General features: G+C 44.6%; 1 protein-coding gene across 7 annotated transcripts in view; it reads right to left on the reverse strand.

Annotated features, from left to right (window-relative positions):
* The window catches only part of CCM2 (CCM2 scaffold protein), a 57836-nt gene that overhangs the window by 20643 nt on the left and 10800 nt on the right, over window positions 1-26393 (reverse strand). For 2 of the 7 annotated variants that reach the window (XM_012763412.3, XM_076006259.1), the window contains exon 2: window positions 11198-11371. The exons of 2 other annotated variants lie outside the window; for them this stretch is intronic. In XM_012763412.3, coding sequence (XP_012618866.1) covers window positions 11198-11371 — 174 coding nt within the window. Of the gene's footprint in view, window positions 1-11197; window positions 11372-19455; window positions 19701-26393 lie in introns of those variants that run through there. 3 more of the 7 variants (XR_012920974.1, XM_012763408.3, XM_012763413.3) reach the window with 3 other exon arrangements.

The raw sequence follows: 26393 nt of genomic DNA on the forward strand, positions 1-26393 counted from the left end.
AGCCAGCCGCTCTGAGTGAGGGCAGATAAACCCCCAGCTGCTTCCGTGTTCACAGAGTTGCGCGTTCCAGGCAGCTCTAAAGAGCATTGACAGGTTGGAAATAACCCCTGAGCCTGCGATTCTCGTGCATCTCCTCCCTCTGCCTTGTTCTGCCTCCTTCACTCTTTCTCCCAAGCACACCCTTAACAGATCAGTAGAACACTATCTCCAGTTTCAGGCTCTGCTGCTAGAGAACCAACCCAAGACAACTACAAACAAAAAGACAAATCACAAACTTGGGAAAAACATGTGCAATAACTTCACAGCAAAGGGCTAACTTACCTGACATACTGAGAGCTACCGCACACACATTAAGAAAAGAAGCAACAACCCCTCATTCTAGCCTGGGCAACAAAGCGAGACTCTATCTCAAAAAAAAAAAAAAAAAAAAAAAAAAAAAAAAAAAGAAGCAACAACCCAGTAGATAAAATGGGCAATGGGCAATGGAGCCAGGTGTGGTGGCTCACACTTGTAAGCCTAGCACTCTGGAAGGTCAAGCTGGGAAGATCACTTGAGGTCAGGAGCTCAAGACCAGCCTGAGCAAATGAAAGACCCTGTATCTACAAAAAACAGAAAAAATTAGCCAGGCATGGTGGTGCACACCTGTAGTCCCAGCTACTTGGGAGGCTGAGGCAGCTGGGTTGCTTGAGCCCAGGAGTTTCAGGTTGTTGTGAGTTGTGATGACACCACTGCAGTCTACTTTACCAGGGTGAAAGAATAAGAGAGACCCTATGTCAAAAAAAAGGGGGAGGATAACGGATCTAGAAAGACAATTTGAAAGAGAGTCAACTCTTGACCATTTGAAAGATATTCAACATCACTTATGCAGCAGTCCCAACCTTTTTGACACCAAGGACTGGTTTCATGGAAGACAATTTTTCCATGCATGGCTGGGTGGGGGCGAGGGGGAGCAGGTGGAGCTCAGGCAGTGACGTGAGCAATGGGGAGCAGCTTCAAATACAGATGAAGCTTCACTTTCTCGCCTGCCCGCCGCCACTCACCTCCTACTGGGCGCTCCCCTACCCGTTCCTGGTTTCATGGAAGACAATTTTTGCACGAACACAGGGATGGGGGGATAGGGGGAGGCAGAGCTCTGTGGCCCAGTCCCTAATAGGCCACAGGGGTTGGGGACTACAGCTTCTAAGTACAAACTGTAATGAGAAAACATTTTATGGCTATCATTGGCAAACATCAAAAAGTTTGAATGCACACTGTGTTGTTCCTCAGAGTGTAGATAAACAAGTACAGCTGTCCCTCCGTATCTTTGGGGGATTGGTTCCAGGACCCCCCAAAGATACCAAAAAGTGCAGATGATCTCAAGTCCCTTGAGATCATATATATAAAATGGCATAGTATTTACATATAACCTACACTCATTCTTCCTTGTAACAGTCATGTGTCACTTAACAGGGACACATTCTTAGAAAAGCATCCTTGGGCAATTTAGTGCACTTACACAAACCTACATGGCACAACCTACTGCACACCTAGGCTATATGGTACAGCCTATTGCTCCTAGGCTACAAACCTGCACAGCATGTTACCGTACTGAATACTGTAGGCAACTGTCACATGATGGTAAGTATTGGCGTGTCTAAACATGGAAAAGGTAATGTGCTGTGCTACAGCATTACAAAGGCTTCATCACTAGGGGATAGGAAGTTTTCATCTCTATTATAATCTTATGGAACCACCACCATACATGCAGTCCTGTCATTGACTGCAACGTCTTGTGTGGCACACGAATGTACTTTAAATCATCTCTAGATTACTTATAATACCTAACACAATGTAAATATTATATAGTTGTTATACTGTATTTTTAAATTTGTATTGTTATTGTTGTGTTATTTTTTTTTTTTTTTTTGAGACAGAGTCTCACTTTGTTGCCCAGGCTAGAGTGAGTGCCGTGGCGTCAGCCTGGCTCACAGCAACCTCAAACTCCTGGGCTCAAGCGATCCTTCTGTCTCAGCCTCCCAAGTAGCTGGGACTACAGGCATGCGCCACCATGCCCGGCTAATTTTTTCTATATATATTAGTTGGCCAATTAGTTTCTTTCTATTTATAGCAGAGACGGGGTCTCGCTCTTGCTCAGGCTGGTTTCGAACTCCTGACCTCGAGCAATCCGCCCGCCTCGGCCTCCCAAGAGCTAGGATTACAGGCGTGAGCCACCGCGCCCGGCCTGTGTTATTATTTTTTATTGGTTTTATTTTTCCTGAATATTTTCAATCCATGGTTGGTTCAGTCAACAGATGCAGAACATGCAGAGATGGAGGACTGATTGCACTCTCAAGAAACTACTGATGGCACACAGTAGTTTAAATCCTCTAAGAAGAGCAATTTGGAAATGTCCATCAAATTAAAAAGTAACCTAGTCTTACAAGACGCGGAAATTCCACTTCTATAATTTATCCTATAGGTATAATAAAACGTGTATTACAGTTGAAAACAAATTAATAGGTCACTGGTTAAATAAAATATAGTATAGCTATGCAATGGAATACTATGCAGCCATTAAAATGGACGAGGCAGCTTTATATGTCCTAATGTAAACACTCTCTGGGATAAATCAAGACATATTGTTGAGTGTAAAATGCGAGAGGCAAATAGTGTAATCATTTGGGAAACAAATGCACACGCATGCTTGTACACGGATAGACTATCTGTGTAAGCTCACACAAGAAACTGCTGTCAGCAATTCCTTCCATAGAGCTCACTTCTTTTTACCAAGAATCCCTCTGTACCATCTGAATTTTGTACATAAATTACGGCATGTACATAAATTACGTATTCAACTAAATGCTTTTTAAATAACAAATCTAACCAAGAAGGTTCTTGTGATTCATAACCCATCGCCTCTTCCAGGATTGAAACCACGCAGCGCGCTGGTGTGAGTCCGCTCACGGTGGGCAGGCCCCGCGGGCCGGCGAGAAGCCCCGCGCCGCACGGCTCTGCCGCAGCAAGCGCCAGCGTGTGACGGCGAACACAGCAAGAATGCTTCTACTGCATGAAGGTTTTGTGAGGATTAAATGAGAAAAATGCATCCAAAATGCTAAACAGTGCCGCTGCACAGAGTAAGCATTCCAAAAATAGAAGCTACTATTAAGTTCTTCTCACCTTTAGTTTATTAATGTTCACTCTAAATGCAAAATGTTTTCCATAAAGAACCACACTGGAGTACGTGGGACTAAATGTTTCCTCACCACTGCTGGATTCTTTGTGGTCGTCACTGCTTTTGTTTTATCAAAGTAATAAATGTACAAATAAATGTAAAAAGGCAAACGGCCCAAACAATTCTGTAACAATCTCCTGCGCCAACTGGGACAAGCCTATAAACCACGTCTGAGAGGCAGCCGCGCTCAGTCTTCCGTTTCTTCTGGCGTCTAGGGTCACTTTTCTAAATAATGGGTTTACATTGCTATTGCTTGATTTATCAATTTAAGACTTGCATTTATTGACTATCTACTGACTTCCGATTATATCACCACTCCCACTTCCCCTTCCTTTTTTCTTAATCATTACTTAGTGCTTAAATCATTTTGTTATCTATATCCTATTGCACTGATATGCCAAGTAGTAAGTAGTGAAATTATAATTTTGTTCATACACAATCTTTTCTTTCTTTATAATTAAACTTCTTTTATTCTAAGATAATTGTAAATTCACATGCTATTGTAAAAAATAATACAGGGAGATCCATTACACCTTTTACCTAATACCCCCAAAGGCACCGTCTTGTAGATCTATAGAGCATCACAACAAGACATAGTCAAGACTCGGAATGTTCATCACAAGGATCCCTCCCATTGCCCTTACACAGGACACCTACTTTCTCCCAACCCCAGCACACCCCAATCTGTTCTCCATTTCACTAACTGTGTCATTCCAAGGCTGTTATATGAAGGGAATCATACAGTAACTGTGTCATTCCAAGGCTGTTATATAAAGGGAATCATACAGAACGGAACCTTTTGGAATGGCTTTGTCACTCAGCATAATTCTCTGAGAGATCCACCCAGGTTACTGTGTGTGTCAGTAGTTTGCCCCTTTTCATTACTGACTAGTCTTCCATGGTACAGACGGACCTTTGCCCACTGAAGGATGATGATTGGGGTTGTTCCCAGTTTGGGGCTATTATGAAAAAAACTGCTTTGAATATTCACACACAGGTTTTCATGTGAACATAAATTTTCATTTCCCTGGGATGCCTAGGAGCACAATTGCCAACTTGTCTCATATTAATAGTTAGATGTTGAGTTTTATTGAAAACTGCCAGACTGTTTTCCAGTGATGGTACCATTTGCATTCCTACCCAGCAAAAGTATGAAGTGTCCAGTTCCTTCACATCCTCACCAGCATTTCATATGCTACTTTTTTATTTTAGCCAGTTAGGTGTGTGGTGACAGCTCATTGTGGTATTAATCTGCATTTCCCTGATGGTCAATGATGCTGAACTTTTCCTGTGCTTTTTGCCACCTGTATATCTTCTTCAGAGAAATGTCTCATCCTGTCCTTTGCCCATGTTCTAACTGGATTGTCTGCTTTTTTATGGTTGAGTTTTGAGAGTTGTTTACACATTCTAGATACTAGCCCTTTGTCAGATATGTGGTTTGCAAATATTTCCTCTCAGTCTGTACCTTACTTTTCATCCTCTTTTGCAGAGCAAAAGTTTTAAATTTTGATGAAGTCTAAGTAGTTTATCAGTTTTTCCTTTTATGGATTGTGCTTTTAGTGTTATGCCTAAGAACTCTTTGCCTGGCCCTATATCTTGAAGATTTTCCAGTTGGTTTTTTTTTCCCTAGAAGTGTTATACTTTTACATTTAAGCCCATGGTCCATTTTGAGTTAATTTTTGTACAAGGTGTGAGGTTTAAGGCAAGGTTCAAGTTTCCCCTGTGGATGTAACCATCGCTCTAGCACCATGTGTTGAAAGGCTATCCTTTCTCCACTGAACTGCTTTTGCATCTTTGTCAAGAATCAACTGGGCATATTTCTGTAGGTCTGTTTCTGGATTTATGATTCTGCTACCCTGATCTCTGTGCCAGTCACTCTGCAGGTACCACAGTCTTGACTGCAGTAGCAATACAAAATATCTTGAAATCAGGCGGCCTGATTCTTCTCATTTTATTCTTCTTTTCCAAAAATTGTTTTAGCTATTCTACTTATTTTGCCTTCAATATAAATCTTAGAATCATCATGTTTATATCTACAAAAAATCTTGCTGGGATATTGACAGGAATTGCATCATTCACATTTAATAGTTAGAGAGCTATTCAAGTTATCTATTTCCTATGGGTGATCTGTGGTAGGAGGTTGTGCTTTTCAATGAGATGATACATTTATATCAACTTGGGGAGAACTGACGTATTAACTAGGTTGAATCTTCCAATCCATGAGCATGATCTTTCCATTTATTCAGATCTTTGATTTCTTTCATCAGTGTTGTGTAGTTTTCGGCATACAAATCTCATACATGTTTTATAAAACTTATGATTCGTTTTTAAGCAATTATAAATGGTAGAATATTTTTAATTTTGGCATCCACATATTCATTATTTATATACATATCTTGTTTTTCTGAGTTTTTAATCAGGAATGGGTGCTGAATTTTGCCAAATAATTTTTCTGCCATCAATTAATATAATCATGTGATTTTTCTTCCTTAGTTTATTGATATTATGGATTACATTTTCAAATATTAGGCCAGACTTGTATCCTTGGAATAAACTCCACGTGGTCACAGTGTATAATTCTTTTTATATAATGCTGAATTATATTAGCTAATTTTTTTTTTTTAACAGAGTCTCCTTGTTCCTTGAGCTAGAGTGCACTGGTGTCATCATAGCTCACTGCAACCTCAAACTCCCAGGCTTAAGTGATCCTCCTGCCTCAGCCTCCCAAATATCTGTGGCTACAGGTGCGCACCACCACGCCTGGCTAATTTTTTCTATTTTCAGTAAAGACAGGGTCTTGCTCTTACTCAGGCTGGTCTTGAACTCCTGACCTCAAGCAATCCTCCCACCTTGGCCTCCCTGAGTGCTAGAATTATAAGCATGAGCCACTGTGCCTCCTGGCCTAGTTAATGCTTTTCTAAGGAGTTTTGTGTCAGCGTGGATGTCTGTAATTTCTTTTTTGGTCTGTTTTGGCACTGTTTTGGTCGGTTTTGGTATAAGGGTAATATTGCCCTCACAAAATGAGTCAGAAAGTGTTTCCTCCCCTTCTGTTTTTCTGGAAGAGACGATATAAAATTGGTGTTAATTCTTTAAATGTTTGATAGATGAATTAATGTCTTTTGCAACAATGTGGATGGAACTGGAGACCATTATCCTAAGTGAAGTATCTAAAGAATAAAAAAACAAACACCACATGTACTGGCTATTAAATTGTAACAGACAAGCACACATGGGCACAGAGGGAAGTAAAACTCAGTGGAAATCAAGCAGGGGGGAGGGAAGTGGGAGGAGGGTCAAAAACCTACCTAACAGGCACAATGAACACTATTTGGGTGATGGGCACATTTACAGCTGTGACTCAAGCATTACAAAAGCGATCCACGTAACCATAAACATTTGTACACTCTTAATATTCTGAAATAAGTAAATGTTTGATAGAATTTTCCAGTGAAATCATCTGGGCCTGGAGACTTATGGGAGATAAGTTAGATACTGAATTTCTTTAATAGTTATAGAGTATTCAAATGATCTATTTCATATTAGATGACCTGTAGGAGTGCATGCTTTTCAAGGAACTGGTCCATTGTGTGTGTGTGTAGAGTTGCTTGTATTCTCTCATTATCTTTTTTTTTTTTTTTTTTGAGACAGAGTCTCGCTTTGTTGCCCAGGCTAGAGTGAGTGCCATGGCATCAGCCTAGCTCACAGCGACCTCAAACTCCTGGGCTCAAGCAATCCTGCTGCCTCAGCCTCCCGAGTAGCTGGGACCACAGGCATGCGCCACCATGCCTGGCTAATTTTTTCTATATATATATTAGTTGGCCAATTCATTTCTTTCTATTTATATTAGAGACGGGGGTCTCGCTCTTGCTCAGGCTGGTTTCGAACTCCTGACCTCGAGCAATCCACCCACCTCGGCCTCCCAGAGTGCTAGGATTACAGGCGTGAGCCACCGTGCCCGGCCTCATTATCTTTTTTTTTTTTTTTTTTTTTCTTGAGACAGAGTCTCTTTGTTGCCCAGGCTAGAGTGAGTGCCATGGCGTCAGCCTGGCTCACAGCAACCTCAATCTCCGGGGCTCAGTGATCCTACTGCCTCAGCCTCCCGAGTAGCTGGGACTACAGGCATGCGCCACCATGCCCGGCTAATTTTTTGTATATATATTTTTAGTTGGTCAATTAATTTATTTCTATTTTTGGTAGAGACGGGGTCTCGCTCAGGCTGGTTTTGAACTCCTGACCTTGAGCAATCCGCCCGCCTCGGCCTCCCAAAGTGCTAGGATTACAGGCGGGAGCCACCATGCCCGGCACTCTCATTATCTTTTTGGTATTACAAGGTCTCTCAGCACTTGCAGAGTATCGTGCCACTTCCTTCTGGTCCCCATTGTTTCTAATGATAAATGTGCTATCATTCCAATTGTTTTCCCCTATGGGTAAAGTTTTTTCTTGCTGCTTATAAGATTTTTTTCTTTGTCTTGACTTTTCGGAAGTTCTACAATCATGTGTCTTAGTGTGGATTTCTTTGGGTTTATCCTGTTTGGGGTTTGCTCAGCTTTTTTAATCTCTCTGCTTGTCTTTTGCCAAATTAGAGACATTTAGACATTTCAGCCTTTATATTGTTCCAGCAAGCAGGACCGGGGAAACAAACCAAGAGTCACACTAGAGTGCTGCAAAACAGGCTTTTTATTATGCGCGGGCTTAGAGGGGTCTTGCCTCTACATTTTGAGCAAATGGGGTTTAAAATATGCTGGGTTTTTTTTTTTGTTTTTTTTTTGAGACAGAGTCTCGCTTTGTTGTCCAGGCTAGAGTGAGTGCCGTGGCGTCAGCCTAGCTCACAGCAACCTCAAACTCCTGGGCTCCAGTGATCCTTCTGCCTCAGCCTCCCGAGTAGCTGGGACTACAGGCATGCGCCACTATGCCCGGCTAATTTTTTATATATATATCAGTTGGCCAATTAATTTCTTTCTATTTATAGTAGAGACGGGGTCTCGCTCTTGCTCAGGCTGGTTTCGAACTCCTGACCTTGAGCAATCCGCCCGCCTCGGCCTCCCAAGAGCTAGGATTACAGGCGTGAGCCACAGCGCCCGGCCTATGCTGGTTTTTATATGCTTTGTTATGAGAAAGTTGGTGGTTACAGAAGAAAAAATGGTTTTAAGGCTTATATGAGGTAAGGGTTACAAAAGTTGCTTATCTATGCTATTTGGCAGTTTTACTATTACAAGATAGAAGTTATAAAGTTTTTTATAGTTGCTTAACCATGCTATTATTAGGAGGGGAATGCAGAATTTTTCCCTTAAAATATCTTCGAAAAGTTTTTCAGCCCTGCCCTCTTTCTCCTCTCCCTCCAGGACTCTGATGACACAAATGCAAAAAAATTTAATCTAATCCCTCAGATGGTAAAAAGCACCACCTTTTTACCACCAGGTGAAGATCAAAGGTCAGATTCCCCACTTGGCCTCCAGTGACACCCGAGTGGGGGGCCCCTCTTCACTGCTGGACACAGTGGGGAGTTCCAGCTCTCTGTGCAGCCTCCGCTCACAGTTCCCTGGCTGGGGAGGTAGGGGCCTAATTACTGCCCCCCACTGCACCTCCACTGACACACCAGAACCACCCAAGGTTCCTCAGGGGTTTGTTACTGCCCAGGAGGGATAAAAGTCTGTGCTCCCTACTTGATCTTCTCGGAAGGAGGAAGTGGCCCCTTGCTGGCAGAGCCAGAGGCAGAGCCACAGTTTTATCTGCCATGTTTGGTTAGTGCTGAGTAGTTACTGTCTAAACATTTTCTGTCTTGCTAGGCTGCCATTTCCTCCTCCTCTGGGGTTGTTCTATGGGTCCTGAGGTCCCTGGCTGGTCTGCCTTCTCTCTGCCTTTCAGAGTCTTCTTATGCTATTGCATATATAACCTCCAGGCATTTTATTTGTGCTTAACCGGAAAAATAGGGAAAAGTATATCTACTCTGTCTTCCCAGAAATGGAAATACCCAATCTTCAAGTTTTAATGTTTCATGGTTTCTTATAGACACCCCCTCAATTTGCTTCGTTTTCTATATACTATTCTAATTCCTCAGCAGTCTCAATATATGCTTCTACCCAAACATATCTGCACTTCCCTCTCCCAGAGCTTTTGTGGCCTGTTTCTTAGATTCTTGTCCTGGGACTTTGCTTTTCTGTCATCCTGGGAATTATCTCTGTTCTTTTCTATGCTAGACCCCCTGAGCTCCAAACCCGTTTTCCTTCTTGGTTTGCCTGTGTGTTTTGATGTAGAACAGCCTCCAGGAACTGCAAGTGCAGGTTTAGAGACCTGACTTTCTAGTCATCATGATGGGACCCTTTCGGGGAGGAAAGTCGTGTCTATTGGTTAATTCTGCAAAATGTTCTCGCTCTCTTGTTTTAATAATTTCCTCTTATGCTTTCCTCCGTTCTTTCTTCTTGTGAGTCAGATGCTGAACCTCATAGATCCTTGAATTTCCTGTTTTTCTCTTTTTCACCTTTTGTTTACTAACTTTCTTAGTCTTTTTTGTTAGTCTTTCTGGGAGATTTTCTTTATTTTTATCTTTCAACCCTCCATTCAATTTTTTTAAGATATATAATTAACATAATGTGTTTTTTTGTTGTTTTTTTTTTTGTTTTTTTTTAAGGCTGGTCAAGTGGAGCAACATAATGTGTTTTTAATGCCAAAAGTTCTTCCCTTAACCTTTTCTTTATGTAAAAGTAGAATAATGTCATGTCATCATCAACAATATTTCCTCTTATTTTTCTGAAAATATTATACATTTTATAATTCCTTCCTCTGTTTTCTGCATTGTTGCTATTTCATTCATGTTTATTTTTTGTGTTTGTCTTGGGCTCTATCTTTAGGTTGAAAGTTTACCTCAAAAATATGCACTTATTCTCCACTACCCATGTCTGAAAAGCAGCTCTGAAAAGCAGACAGAAGCTGGTGCCTGGCAGGAATCCCAACTGTCAGGCTTTATTTAGGCTGGCTGAATGGTAACCGCCAGGGCTAGAATGGGCTGCCCAACTTCCCCACCAAGCACCCTTCCAAGGAGCCCCTGTGGGAAAGGCCTGGTTACAGGCATTCCTGAAGCTTGACAGAGAAAGGAGTTGGGAATTCTCACCATTCCACATACAAGCTTTGACTTAACTTCCTTGTCTTCAGTCTGGGTCTTCCCCTACCCACTGCTGTGCCAGGTCTCTTCACATCCAAAGCTCCCCACCTCCCAGTGGGGTGAGGGTGGGCCAACCATCTGGCTGGGCCAAGTGAGAGCAGAATCCCTCACAGAACATTCAAGCAGCCCCATGCCCCTCCTGAGCCTCCTGGACTCCTCTGATGGGACTCAGGTCTGGCTGCACTAGCTGTTGGTCATCTCACCTTCATTGGTTTCCTTACTCCAAGTTTACGAATCACCCTCATTCACTACTGTCTTCCTTCCCATTCTCTCTGACCTCGTGGGTTTTTACCGTCTTATGCATTTGCTTTTGTTTTAGGCTAGGGACTAAAAATCAACTCATGCACATCCCATGACTGATGCTTAGTATTCTAGGCACAGGCCTTTGAGACACAACAACAGGTCTGAATCAGGACCCAGGTCCTAGGCTGTGACTGTGACACAGGCCATGTGACTCGCAACAGGCCATGGCCTGACCAAGTAACTCTCTTCATCTGCAAACTAGAGGAGACACCCGTTTTCTCCCAGCCCCACGACCCTCTTCTGGTAAAGCAGCACATGCTGCCTACACAGCTGGGCCCTAAGGAGAAAGAAGGTGGCATGCTGCTATAGAAAGAACCAGAAACTGAGGTTAGAGGACAGCAATCTGGGTTTTTGGTTTTCCAGTTATTAGATATTAGACGTATCACCACAGGCAAGACAACTAGTGGGATGATCGACTAAGGTACTTGTATGGCAGCGTCTCATAGACTCAGAGTGTTTGATGGACACAAGCACGACCTTTGCTGTCGTTTGGCAGGCGCGCCCTGCGGCCCGTGACGACTTACCTTCACCTCCTTCTCAATATAGTCGCTCAGCAGTCTGTCTGGCTCGACGCGCTCAGGCAATGACAACACCACAGTGTGCAGAGGGCGCCTCTCTGTCACCTTCTCATGGGCTTTCTTATCTCTACTCTTTTCACCTTTTAGGAATACTCGTTTAAATGGCGACACAATTCCAGGCTGCAGGCAGAAATGGCAATGATTGGAGTTCATTATTTACAAATGCTTTGAGTCGTACCTATGGCTAACAAACAGAAGCAGCCAAAACCACTACCACCGTCCCCATGCACACAGAGGTGGGCAACTGCCCAACTGGGAGAAGGGTGCTAAGAACACACAGCCTGCGGACCGGCCCCACAGCCAGCACGCAGGCCAGCAGGGCGGGCCTGGGCGGCCAGGCGGTCTCTGGCGTGGAGGGCCTTGTTCCTCACCTATTCCTATGACATGTGGAAGGAGACAATGGCGAGAAGGCAACAGAAAGGGGGAGATTCCCCCCAGAAGACAAAACACAACATCACTCCAACTCTCTCTGGCTCTGCCGGGACACTTCATTTCAGAGAGCTCTGAGAAGGCAGGGGCAGGTGTGGCCGGCGCTGGCACCAACAGGTTAAGCGTGTTCTGCACAAGCGCAGTCCTCAATGGCGCACCTGCTTTCTCTGTGATTCCTTCTCCTCGACAGGCCCCCGTGGCTGAGTGCTGACATTTAGAATGTCAAGCACCAACGAAGATCAACAAGGGAGAAGCCTTGATCAGCAGCGGGCCAGCCCCTAACCCTGATAACCTCAAACCAAGAGGCATCTAAGGAGGGTTCTGAAGGCTAAGCCAATTTAAAGAGCAAGAAAGTGAGGATAACAGAGAGCCCCACCTCCCTCCACACCCCTCCATCACACAGCAGCCCCAAGCCATGCTGACGGGCCACACTACAGTCCCTGTTTCCAGTCACCCCAAGGAACATGAGCCGGAGACAACCAGACACTGATGTGCAGGCCCAGCAGGGAGACATCACAGGCCTGTGAAAGCCAGGTTGTGACCTAAGTCAGAGCGAGAACTTATTTCCCCATTGTTTTCTCCATAACTCCTGACAGTAACTCAGGGGGACGGCGAGGCTCCTTCCAAAGCTCACCCACCAGGACCCCACAGCGGGCCAAGCTCAGACCCCCCCATCACCAAACACTTTCAAAACCAAACCAAATATATACATGTAAATCACCATGAAGAACTCTCATTTCTGTCTCTTGCCTGCATATGGGAAATCCAGCCACACACCAAATCCAACATAAAATGGTGTCACAGACTTGTGGTGCCATGGGGGCGCCTCATCAAACCCACCAGTCTCACAGATGGACGACCGTGGCAAGGACTGAGCTAATCAGTGACCACTGAGCCAATCAGTGACAAAGGCAGGGGCTGGTCACACAGGGGCTCCCAACAGACCCTGCAGCTGTCCCCGTAACTGGGCTGGGGTCAGCCCTGCCCTGCACGGCCCCTCCCCACCGCCTACAAACGGGCTCAGCCCTCCAGCATCTGAGGGAAAAGTAAATAACCAAAGCCCACCCCAAATCAAACAAATCCTCACAAAGCAAGACCCTGACATTTTTCCTGACCCTGCTGCCTCCCGACAGCCAAGGGTCCTCTGCTTCACACCTCACCTTTATGTACTTAGCCCTTGCATATCTGGGTTTTATTCCATTGATCCATTAAAACAGATACAGGATTAGGAGGCTCTTTCAATAAAAACAAAGTATTAGCAAAAAAAATCTAAGTTTCCAGAGGAGTGCACTATCTGACATTGCCACCATGCCTCTGTCCCTCTGTCCCCCGGGCTTCCTGCACCTCATGGACCCTTTGCCAGCTCTCCTCCTTCTGCTGGTAAATACAATGCCCCTCAGGTCCAAGGCCTGACCTCTGGCTGCACCACTTACTAAACAAACTGGTTAGCTGAGCGCTCACTGTCTGCAAAACAGGTTAATGATCCCTACAGGGTTGCCACGGGCAGTCAATAAAACGACCTAGGTAGAGCTCTGAGCACATATCTGATATGTTGTGAGCATGCAAAATATACATCAACACTTATTTTTACAACTGGTTTTACCTTGACAATACACTATAATTCATCTCTTTCAACTGTTGTCATTACATAGATAACACCCCCCCACACACACACACACATATATATCGGACTGCCTCCTACACCTCATGACCACAGACTAGATAATAAAGTTGGACTAGCACCCAAGCGCCTAAGCCTCATTCATGCTTCAGACAGGTGACAAGCATGTAACCCAGGCTTAGAGCCCTATAATCAACTAAAATGCTTCCTCTCGGCTGGGTGCAGTGGCTCGCACCTGTGCCTGTAATCCTAGCACTCTGGGAGGCCAGGGCGGGCGGATTGCTCATGAGGACTGAACTCTGATCTTTTTCTTTTGCTAAAAACTCCTTCCTAAGGAGGCCAGCTGGGTCAGGCTGACAAACGGTAAATTCCCACTAAGCAGTGGTGGTTTACTTCTCAACCTGATTCTGGTATGGCATTAACATCACCGAAAAGATAAGAAACCCCTGTCTTAACTCAAGCATCCTAGCAGATGCCTATCATAAATTTAAAATATCTTAACTCCAGCATCCTGGCAGATGCCTATTCGTAAATTTAAAGCATCTTAAAGCATCCTACCAGGTGCCTATCGTAAATTTAAAATGTCCTCCTGTCTGGACCTCCCAGAGTGCTCACACCCTTATCTTAAAATAAGCATATCCTTTCTGGTCTTCTAGATAAAGTCTAACTCTCTTAGCCAATTGCCAGCCAAAGAATCTTTAAACCCACCTATAACCTGTAAGCCCCTGCTTGGAGATATCCCACCTTTCTGGGCCAAACCAATGTATGCCTCTCATGTATTGATTTGTGACTTTGCCTGTAACCCCTGTCTTTCTGAAAATGTATAAAACTAAACTGTAACCCAGCCACAGAGAGTCCACTTGCCCAAGGCCTCTTGGCAGTGGTTCCAGGTCATGGTCCTCAAATTTGGCTCAGAATAAATCTGTTTAAAATTATTTTACAGAGTTTGGCTTTTATCCATTGACACTTGAGGTCGGGGAGTTCGAAACCAGCCTGAGCAAAAGCGAGACCCCCATCTCTACTATAAATAGAAAGAAATTAATTGGCCAACTAATATATATAGAAAAAATTAGCCGGGCATGGTGGCGCATGCCTGTAGTCCCAGCTACTCAGGAGGCTGAGGCAGCAGGATTGCTTGAGCCCAGGACTCTGAGGTTGCTGTGAGCTAGGCTGATGCCACGGCACTCACTCTAGCCTCACAAAGTGAGACTCTGTCTCAAAAATAAAATAATAATAACATAACATAACATAAAATGCTTCCTCTCACACAGGCCAACTGGACCCTCTCCTGCATCTACTTCCTTCACCTGGAATAGTCCTCCCTTAACCAGAAATAATCTGACCTTGATCTGGAATAATCCTCCTCATTGACTTAGTATTCCCCCTTGATCTGGAATGATCTACCTTTGACCTCGAATAGTCTGCCCTTGACCTGATATGGTCCTTAACCTAGAATAGTCTCCCCTTGACAAGTAGTCCCCCATTTTGACCTGGAATTGTCCCTCTCTTTTTTTTTTTTTTTTTTGGTTGTTGTTGTTTATTTGGGGTTTTTTTAGAGGCAGGGGCTTACTATGTTGCCCAGGCTGGCCTCAAACTCCTAGACTCAAGTGATCCTCCTGCCTCAGCCTCCCAAGTAGGAGGTTCATTTCCCTTAACCACCACCAAGCTTTAAGCCCCAGGACAAGTTTAGGCAAGAGGCAGCTGTAGTGTGGGGTTCACGCAGAAGAACTGTGGAAAACAGTCACCTATGATGGGTCAGATAGCCACTTACGGTACACTGTAAGTGGAAAATGACCCTCAAAATTTAGTGATCTAATTTTAGCCACGTAAAAATCACGTTTCATCAGCTCTACCAAAAACAGACCAGGCTTCGCTGAGTTGTGATTTCCTCTCCACTGGCACCACCCTTGGTGACCAGATGGCACACGGATTACTCTTCAGATGTGTTACACTTGATCACTCATTTATTCTCCTAGGTCCTATGACATGCAAGGCCCTGCCCTGGAGGTTATGGAAATGCAAAGGCATGTGGCCCATGAGCCTGGCTTTTAGGAAGCCTACATCTCCACAGACATGGATAATCTCAAAATTGGCTAGAAGAAAACGGCTGTCCCTAAACCATTTCTACTGCACCCACAAAGCTCACTCCTCCTAAACAGTAACTAGCTGTGGCCCTGGCAGTAACTGAGTTCTGAAAACAACAGTGCAGACAGGCAGCTCAGCTCCATCTGGAGGATCATCCCAAAGTTACTTGTTAGCCAAACCAGTTACTAATCTACATAAGAGAACAACAGGAAAACAACTGAGACAAAAGATTTGCCAAGATCACCTCTAATCAAGAAGCCCAAACCAAATCAACAGGTCCACAAACCACCCGCAACTTACACTGCTATTTTAGTGTTGGTGTACAGCTCATAAAATTATAGTCTGCAGACAAAATTATAGTCTGCCCTGGGAAGGACCCTAGGGGCCCCTGTCCTGCAATCCCACCCCTGAAGAAAGACCCTCTGCAATTAGGCGGTGAGACGCAGTAGGAACTCTTGCAGGGCAAGGAAAGCAGGACAGCCCACTGTAGATGCCCTTATGGCCCAAGGGTCAGTTCTTCTCTAGGTTGAGCCCAGCTCTGTCTTCCCCTGACCCTGGCTCGCCGTGTGGCCCTTGCACCCAGCATGGAGCGTGCACAGGGCTGGAGAGCAATAAATGTGGGTACTCCCAGTGACTGGGTGCTACACCAGGCCAGCTCTCTGGGGAGGCACTGTGGATGGAGGAGACACAGTCCCTCCCTCGAGGATGTCAGAGTCAAGCAGAAGAAAAAAGACCAGGGCAAAGTATCAGGAATTAAATCCACAGTAGAAACAGCCAGCCAGGGCTGAAGACGCACAGGTACCCCGAAGGTTCATTCACATTAGTGCTAAACCACCCTGTTCTTAAAGGTGCTACCCTGAGCACCAGGGACAAGGAGAGGTGACCAATAGATGTCGCCCTTTGACTGCTCACAGACTGGCAGAGGACAGAGCGACGCCGTAACACCAAAGGCATGGCAGGGTACTCTGGAGGATCCTTTGACCTGGGGCTCCAAATCATGACAGTTTAATTCTGTAACCTGCTTGGAGGCAGGTGTGTCTCTCTGGCCTTCGCCCTTAGTCCTGAATACAGCGGGCACCACAGGCCTTTTGTTTTTTCAAGTCACAAATAATGTTAATTGGTGGATAGGTTTTCCTAGAAAGTGGAATACTGAAGCTGTCACGTAAAGAAGTGCATCCCTGCTCGTCCGCGGCAGCTGTCCTCTGTGACTCCCACACACGCAGCACAGAGCGGAAGGGTGGCCACGCTGTCACCCAGGACAACGTCAGTGCTTCGCCCTGCAGTGCCGGCCCAGCTCCCGGCCACAGGGCGTGGGCAGGAGGGACAGCTGGCACTGTTGGGGGGCGCTCCACTACTCCAGAGATGAAACTTAACCAGAGCACACCTCAGGTTTTTGGAACTGAAGTTGCTTTAGAACATGCAAATTTAAAGGAAAGCTCTGGTTAAAAAATAAACTGAGAAACAATAAGGAATATTTTGATGCACAGAATCAGGATTCCAGGAAACCATCACGGATTAACTCACTGGAATGTTCTATAGATTGATGGAGCTTAAAAGGTAGTCTCAGCGCACACAAGCATCCATTCTTCAGTCCGCGGTGTTTTACTGGGCGAGCATGTTCATCCCTACCCAACGATCTTACCACTTTTGAACCTGAGATACCGAAGGACCAATTTAGCCGCAGGGGGAGCGCCAGGCCAAGTGTGGCTTCTCTCCCATGAGTGCAGCCCCAGCACCAAGGAGGGGTGTGGGATCCATGCCAGCCTAAGTCTTTCCTGAAGAAACTGAGGCTGTGAGGGTTAAAGGGACTGGCCAGGGTCCAAGGCACAGAGCTAGGATCACAGAGCCGGGTCATCGCACAGCACCGTGCAAAGACGTTCCTCCACGTGCAACACGCCGCCTCGGATAACTGTACACAACTTTCTGAACTCACTCTGCAAAGATCCCTAGATCCTTTCAATATTCTTGCAATATTTTCCACCTTAAGCTTAAAACAACTTTTAAAAGTTGGAAACCTAAAATGTGGCCCTTAGTTAAAAAAAAACTCCAGCTAAATCTGGCCTATTTAGAGCTTACGTGGTGAGAGTGCTCTCTTCACATGCAGTCAAGGCTCAGGGTCTCGGCGAGGTTAGCCCCGGCTGCCGACGTCGGGTCTTGAGTTTTATTAGATGGGAAGCTCAACCTCACCAGCTCACTTGGGTGAACAAGCTCTGGAGTAACTGAGTCTACCCAACAAATCCTCAGAGCCTTATAAGTTGAAGCATCTGTTCATTAATTTACAAGGAGAAATGCATCTGCTAAAAGAACCAGCAAAAGCGGAGTCATGGGACAGCGGCCTCTACTTGGGGACCAGAGTAAATAATATAGCTATACCCACCAGCTGGGCTCCCCATGCAGAACGCTAAGCTCAGGAGCATTCAGCAGAAAGCACTGAGTCGTCTAAGAAGGAAGAAGTCTTAGATGCACTGAGTAGCACCGAGCATGTCTCTAGTAAGGTATTAGGGCATTTTCACACGTGCATCTTACTTAATCCTCACAGTAAACTATAAGGGGGGCCTAGCTAATTAATAAAACAAGACTGCTTCTGAACAAAGATGTTTAAAGTTAAAGGCGCTGGGTGTCCTTAAGTTCAACATTCAGCAAATGTCTCCTATGTAATCACTATGTGTCAGACACTGGGGCCGTGGAAGCCACCGTCCCTGCCCACAGGGGGACCTCAGTGTAAAGAGGAAGAGAGGCCAGGCCAGTGGCTCCTGCCTGTAATCCCAGTACTTTGGGAGGCCAAGGTGGGAGGACTGCTTGAGGCCAGAAGTTCAAGACCAGCCTGACCAACACAGCAAGATCCCGTCTCTCCAAAAACATATAAAATTAGCCAAGCTTGGTGGCGTGCACCTGTAGTCCTAGCTACTCAGTAAGTTGAATCACTTGAGCCCAGGAGTTTGAGGCTGCAGTGAGCTATGATGACACAGCTGCACTCCAGCCTGGGCAATAGACCAAGACCCTATCTCTAAAAAAAATAAATGAAGAGGGAATGAGACCAACAGCAACCACACAGCGATGATCAGGGCCCAGCAGGGATGCAGAATGGCTGGAGGAGGCACCAAACCCAGTGCGTGGGTCTGAAAACACTGCTCGGAGTGGCCCTGCTTCAGCAGAAACCTGCAGCTACACTTCTGTCCAGCTGGACGGTAAGAGGCTACTCCCCACAGAGCGACACCTGCCACCTCTATAAATCACACTGCCCGGTGCGCATGGAGGCACTGCAACAAACTCCCTCTACAAGATCCACGACAGAGCTCCCTCTGGTGACAGCTGCGCAGCAGCACTGCCGAGCCCAACTCCAACAATCTTCCAGCACTCCCTGCGCTGCCGGTTGACAGATTAGCTATCTATCTTTAAAAAAAAAAAAAATTAAGTACTTCAGGGCCTGCCAACAGAAACAGGACCTTTCCTGGGCGCTGCAGCGGTCTAAATAATGAGTGCGACGCAGCCTATGGAAGTCCCCATCTCAGGGCCTGGCGAGTCCCAACGGGAGCCGGATCTCCGCTCACTGCTGCCTGTTTGCTCTGGTGACAAAGGCACAGGCAACGTAAGGCCTGTAGGAGCCACAGCAGGGCTGGGCCCGGCCTGCGCTGGTGGAGTCTTGCACACAGTCCCTGCTCCTGTTCCGTGGATGAAGCTCCAGGCACGACCCCTCCAGCTGTGGGTGCTCTCTATTGCTTTACCTTTTCCCCACAGCATTTTTCAACTCATCTTCCCTGGAAGATGTAAAACCTGTGGCCTCTTATTCTGTGGGTCAAGATGGCTGAAGGCAACAGCCGGGACACCCCGCCTGGATGGATGGCGTCTCACCTCCACACGCTCGTGACTTGCCTCCAGCAGAAGCCACAGGGACTCGGACCACAAGGCCAGGCACAAACCCTCCACCCCAGCTCCCAAAGCAGGGTCACAGGAACTGGGCCACCCCAACTCACAGCCAGCAAGCCCTGAGAAGCAGCCACAAAAGCTACCCACCAGGGACCCACACGATCATTCTGGACAGCAGTTTCCACACAGGATTTGAACCTACCTCATTCTCCATGGAATACCCTGTTTGAAATTCCGTTTGAGAAGGAATTTCTTTGCATGGATTCTGGTCTCTACACCTCTGCCCGTAGTTACTGTGCATTTTCTATTCACTTCCGAACTTGTCAAAAAATAGGGTCAGATGTTAGCCCTCCCCCCGAAAAAACACGAGAGAACAGGAAGACCAGAAACCACAGCTTCCTTATGCAAAGGCCACTGAAGCTGTTTACAGTTTTTCAAACTAAAAGCAGGCAGCACCCAGAAACTATTGGCAAAATCCAAACAGGCTGCATGCACAAAAAGACACAAAGTAAACCGGCTCATTTTCCTTACTGCTCACAGCACGTGAACCCCACAGGCAGCCTCTCTGCATTTCCAGCCGAAACTGCGCAGAAAATGAAAGGGCATTATTTTGGAGGTCTGATCATTCTGCACACTCAAACACCAAAGCTAAACATGCAGACAGAGGCCAGGCGCAGTGGCTCATGCCTGTAATCCTAGCACTCTGGGAGGATGAGGTGGGAGGATCACTTGAGCTCAGGAGTTTGGGACCAGCCTGAGCTAGAGACCCTGTCTCTACTAAAAGTAGGAAAATTAGCCAGGCATGGTGGCGCACGCCTGTAGTCCCAGCCACTTGGGAGGCTGAGGCAGGAGGATCACTTGAGCCCATGAGTATAATGTTGCTGTGAGCTATGCTGACACTACCACACTCTAGCTCAGGCAATAGAGCGAGACTCTGTCTCAAAAAAACAAAACAAAACAAAACCATGCAGACAGAGAACACTGTTAGGGGCCTCCTTTTGCTGGAGACAACAGGCCATGCTGCTGCTGAAGACCCGCAGACTCAGCTCATGGGAGGATGGAAACGAGCCAAGGCTGTTCCAGCCACACTGTGCCAAGGCAGCAAGACCTCTACAGGGGCAGCTGCATTTCCAGGTGCAGGGCACACCTGGCTCGTAGGTCCTCAGCCTCCAGGACTGACGGGTTTGAGTCAGCACTTTGAAACTAAACAGTGTGTGCCCCTGAGCAAGCTCACTTTAACTTCTCCAGGGTAAATTTTCTAATCTAGAAAAGAAGCTGGATTTGCTGCTGGTGAAGGCTCTTAGGACTCTGAAGATTCCAGAATGGCTTGCAGATAGACAGGGCTACTTAATTCAGTGTTCTCGTTAATCAGAGTGACCACACATACCCACAGATTAATAAACAAACATAGCAATTACAATTTTACTAATATTAGGCTGAACCAAGTCAAAGTGCTGATTTTCAATGCTGTTTTGCCTATAAAAATGGCAATTTCATATGGATCAAGTTCATTAACCTGTAAGAAAGTTTAATATTTCTTGATTCTGAAAACAAATTGCTTCAGAATAATCTTGTGCTTCACTTATTACTCCATATGCCACAGATATAGAGAGTGCAGTAAAGTAGGAAAAGTAGCAATAAAACTGGATTTGTTTGAATCCGTATCTGGTATTAACTGGACTACCACTTTCTCTCTTTAAAACCCAGAGCATAGTCACAACCTCAGATTCCTCCTTTCTAAAAGCTGCCTCTACAGGGCAGAACCAGACAACCCTGACTTTCACAACAGGTTCGAAGGGAAAAAAGCAAACCAGGCCGGGCGCTGTGGCTCACGCCTGTAATCCTAGCTCTTGGGAGGCCGAGGCGGGCGGATTGCTCAAGGTCAGGAGTTCAAAACCAGCCTGAGCAAGAGCAAGACCCCGTCTCTACTATAAACAGAAAAGAAATTAATTGGCCAACTGATATATATATATATAAAATTAGCCGGGCATAGTGGCACATGCCTGTAGTCCCAGCTACTCGGGAGGCTGAGGCAGAAGGATCACTCGAGCCCAGGAGTTTGAGGTTGCTGTGAGCTAGGCTGACGCCAGGGCACTCACTCTAGCCTGGACAACAAAGTGAGACTCTGTCTCAAAAAAAAAAAAAAAAAAAAGCAAACCAGGAGTGAGACACAGAAAGAGATGCTGCTGCTACTGCACTGAGCAGCCCCACCCCTATTTTGGATTCCAGCAGGGGGAACGGGGGGCAGGGGGGCAGCCTTCAGGAAAAACAGATGGGACTAAAAAGGAAACCCACATGCTCTGAACACTAGTCCACACCGTCCTTCCTTCACAAACACAACGATCCTGACAAAGAGCAACTGAGGAGAGACAGACATGGGCACCTAAATGTAGCTGGTGTAGAAACACTTGAGAAGAACTGCATCCACGAAACAAGAACAGGCAGCTATGAAAAAGAGAGAACAGAGAACAATAATGGTATCTTAGAAACTACAAATACGATCACCAAAATAAAAGTCCACTAGAATAATAAAATAGATGTAGCTCAGAGCCCAGTGAGTGATGTGGAAGACAGAGTCATGGGCTTGGCCAACACCTGTCTGCTGCTGACGGCCCCCAGCTGTGAATGTTTTACAGATGACCGTTGGCCATCAATCTGATGAGGGGGAGCATCAAGTTTGAACCCTGATAAGGGAAATGTTAGCCCCCCAAAAAAATTCCATTCTCAGTAGCAGAACTGTATTATAAAAAATTGTAGGCGGGGCACAATGGCTCACACCTATAATCCCAGCACTTTAGGAAGCCAAGGCAAAAGGATTGCTTGAGCCCAGGAGTCTGAGACCAGCCTGAGCAATATAGTGAAACTCCATCTCTACAAAAAATACAAAAATTAGGCGAGCACAGTGGCACTCACCTCTAGTATCAGCTACTCGGGAGGCTGAGGTGAGAGAATTGTTTGAGCCCAGGACATTGAGGTTGCAGTGAACTATGATGAAGCCACTGCACTCTAGCCCAGACAATAGAGTAAGACTGTCTCAAAATAAAAAAAGTTGTTCAACCACACCTGTGTTGACAATTTAAAAAAAAAAAAAAAAAAAAAAAAAAGTTGTGCTCAATTATTATAGTTTGAATTTCATCAATAAAAATTCTGTGGACATTTGCTTTCTCTCTTATTATATAAGCAATTACTTAATGGCCTCAATTTTGCCTCTTGGCCCACAAAGTCTAAAATATTTACTGTCTGGCCCTTTACATGAAGTTTGCCAACCCTGTCCTAGAACATAAAGCAAAAAGATAAAAAGTTAGAAAATATGAGAGACATTAAAGGCCACGGAAGCCAGGTCCATAAAGTCTAGCAGTCCCTTAGGAGGAAAACAAGAACAAACCCGAAAGAGGAATATGAAAAGCCAACAAAAGACTCAACTCTATGGACAGCAAAAAAACAGTAGCAAGTAAGCTAAATGTAAAAGAGACAAATCCTAGACACTGAGACTCATCGTCATAAAACTACAAAATTTCAAGAGAATTCTAAAAGTTTTCAATGAGAAAAAAGAAAAAGATTACCTGTAAAAAAAAAAAAAAACCAATAATCAGATCAGCATTAGATCCCTTCTCTTGATAGAAGAGAATGTGATAATGCTTTTAAAATTGGGGGGGGGAATTATTTTAAACCTAGAAGTTAATTTAAAGCCACGTTAAAGGCAAAAATAGTTATTTTCACATCTGCAGTACCTTGGGATCTTTATACTCTAAAAACCCTTTTGGAAAAACATACTAGAGGATATACTCCTCACAAAAGAAAAAGGTTCCAGGAAAGAAAAAGATGTGGACTCTAAGAAACAGAGTTACCAACCCAGGAGGCAGGGAAAAGAAATCCTAGGGTAACAATGACAGTTGTATACAACAAGCAAACAAAAGAAAAAGAAGATTGCATTGCATAAGCCACATGACTGAAAGCCTAGAAGTTCTTGATGATAAAAACATGTCTTTTGTTGTTGTTGTTGTTCAGCTTCCACACAGCAGCAGAAACATATGTCTCTTGAAAGAAAAAGAAGAAAGTAATTGGGCCAGGAGTGGTGGCTCACACCTGTAATCTTAGCACTCTGGGAGGCTGAGGCAGGAGGATGACTTGAGCTCAGGAGTTACAGACCAGCCTGAGCAAGAGTGAGACTCCATCTGTACCAAAAATAGAAAAAATTAGCCAGGCATAGTGGCACACACCAGTAGTTTCAGCTACTTGGGAAGCTGAGACAGGAGGATCACTTGAGCCCATGAATTTGAGGTTGCTGTGAGCTACGGTGATGCCACTGCACTCTAGCCAGAGCAACAGAGCAAAACTCCATCTCAAAAGAAAAAGGCAAGAAAAGCAATTTATTAGAAACTCAAGAGAAAACAAAGAGCTGGTTGAAAAAAAAAAAAAAAATTAATGCCCCCCATGTGAAATATACTAAAATGTGGCCTAACAGTCTACATTTGATCTAGCTGCTTGACATTCTCCTTCCAAAGTACAGAAATTTTGTGGCAAAAAATTACATTCGCCCACTTAGTGTAATCACATTACTTGAAATAGAACTCAGACAATAAAGTCCTACCTGTGCTCCCTGCTATAGGACTGTCATTGCTTCCAGCTGTTTTCAGGGAGGACAGCTAAGAATACACAATAGCTCTAATTCAAAATGAATCCAGTAGAATTTTTCCTTAAGTTCTTTAACTTTATACTTATATCTTTTTATCTTACATAAAAAAATGGATTGCTACTTACCAGGCTGATTTCATAAGCCACTAACGGGTCATGACCCACAGTATGCAAAACTCAACAAAAGTCTGCCCCATGATGTCAGCTGCTCTTCAGTGCACCAGCCCTGCAAGGGGAGGGCAAGAAGAACCACCCCCTCTCCTCCCCTGGCCGTTTCCCCCACTCTTTCTCCCCCCCCAATCCCCTTCCCTCACCTCACCCATTCTGCAAACCAGCCTTCCACAGGCAGGCCCAGGGGACAGGGAAAAGGTGCCTGATGCACAGCTTTAAAGCCACCTGCCCCACTGCCCTCTGCCCTCTGCAACAGTGCTCAATGCTCTCTGCCTCATGGGCACTAAGACCCCTCACCAGGCAGGGGTCCTCAACTAGGCGGGGCACAATGGCTCACACCTATAATCCCAGCACTTTAGGAAGCCAAGGCTTCCTCACTAATTCAGTGAGGGAGATTCGGACAGGTAGTGACAGCTCCCCAGAAAGTCCTTTACCCAGTGGGCACTAAGCAAGTGTTTGAAATAAATGATACCAAGGTAACAGGACTGTGTATGCAAACACAAAAAAGCATACACAGGGAAGAAAGCAATGCAACTCTAATAATAGTTGTTTCTAGTGGGTAGGATTTTTTTCATTATTTTTCATTGAATATATTTTGCTACTCTTTCCTGAGATGTAAATGTATTTTTTAGTAAGAAAAAGACTTTTAAGTTCATTTTGGAAAATGTCCAAAATTTTTAGCAAATGCCAACTTCATCTATCATATTAGGAAATATTCACCAGTTTGGCAATGTGTTAGATGGGCAGGGATATGTGAAAACAAGTGCACTCATCATAAATTGCTGTTAAGAATAAAAATTGGTACTACTATAGAGAACAATTTGCTAATATCTACTAAAATTACAAATGCCCATATGCTTTCCCAGCAATTGTGTTTTCAAGAATTAATCCTACAGATGCATTACACACACATAATAGGTTAAAAGGCTAATTGCTGCATATTTGTTAGAACAAAATAACAACCTATTAATACAAGTCTATAAACAGGCTGCTATTTAAATAAATCATAGTGACCCATAGATAAAATGCCATGCTGCCCTAAAGAAAAACAAAGAAACTATATATCCATAAAGAAAGATCTCCAAAAAAGTACTGTTGAGAAAAAAATAAACCAAAAAAGGTTTCTATTCCCATAATGGAGAAGTAAATTGTATCAGAATAACTCTCTGACAGGGTGAAATTTTGAACTCAGATAAAATATGAAAAACAGGCCAGGCATGGTGGATCATGCTTGTAATCCCAGCACTCTGGGAGGTGGAGGTGGGAAGATTGCTCAAGGTCAGGAGTTTGAGACCAGCCTGAGCAAGAGCGAAACCCCATCTCTAGTAAAAAATAGAAAGAAATTAATTGGCCAATTAAAAATATATATAAAAAAAAATTAGCTGGGCATGGTGGCGCATGCCTGTAGTCCCAGCTCCTTGGGAGGCTGAGGCAGGAGGATTGCTTGAGCCCAGGAGATTGAGGTTGCTCTGAGCTAGGCTGATGCCAAGGCAATCACTCTAGCCCAGGGAACAAAGTGAGACTCTGTCTAAAAAAAAAAAAAATTAGTTATCAATACTATTCACAAAAGAAAATGCTTAGGTTTAATGTTATGTGAAAAAATTAGCAGACGAGAACTCTACAAAATAACTTTGATAAATATATTAAAGAGTTATTTTTTAAAAACATTAAAAAATGAGGTGCAGACATGGGAAATTTCAAGAGACATTTGGAAACTTAAAAAAAAATCAAATGGAAATCTTAGGATAATAAATACAATATCTGAAATTTTTAAATTCATAGATGGGATTGACAGTAAATTAGACAAAAAACAGTAAACTTGAAGACAGAACTATAAACATCACCTAAACTACAAAGACAAAAAAGACAAGTGGAACTGTATCAAACAGTTTGATGCATGTGTATGGGGAAGCCCAGAAAGAGAAAAAAGAGAGTATGGGAAAGTGAAACTATCTAAAGAAATACTGGCAAAATATTTTCCAAATTTCACCCAAAACTACAACCTAGAAAAAAAAAAACTCAGTGAACCCCAAGCATTATAAATACAAATAAATCCATATCTAAACACATCATGAGGCCGGGCGTGGTGGCTCACGCCTATAATCCTAGCACTCTGGGAAGCCAAGGGGGGGCGGATTGCTCGAGGTCAGGAGTTTGAAACCAGCCTGAGCAAGAGTGAGACCCCGTCTCTACTATAAATAGAAAGAAATTAATTGGCCAACTAATATATATAGAAAAAATTAGCCGGGCATGGTGGTGCATGCCTGTAGTACCAGCTACTTGGGAGGCTGAGGCAGCAGGATTGCTTGAGCCCAGGAGTCTGAGGTTGCTGTG

The sequence above is a fragment of the Microcebus murinus genome, chromosome 9, assembly GCF_040939455.1.
Source record: "Microcebus murinus isolate Inina chromosome 9, M.murinus_Inina_mat1.0, whole genome shotgun sequence".
Taxonomy (NCBI): domain Eukaryota; kingdom Metazoa; phylum Chordata; class Mammalia; order Primates; family Cheirogaleidae; genus Microcebus; species Microcebus murinus.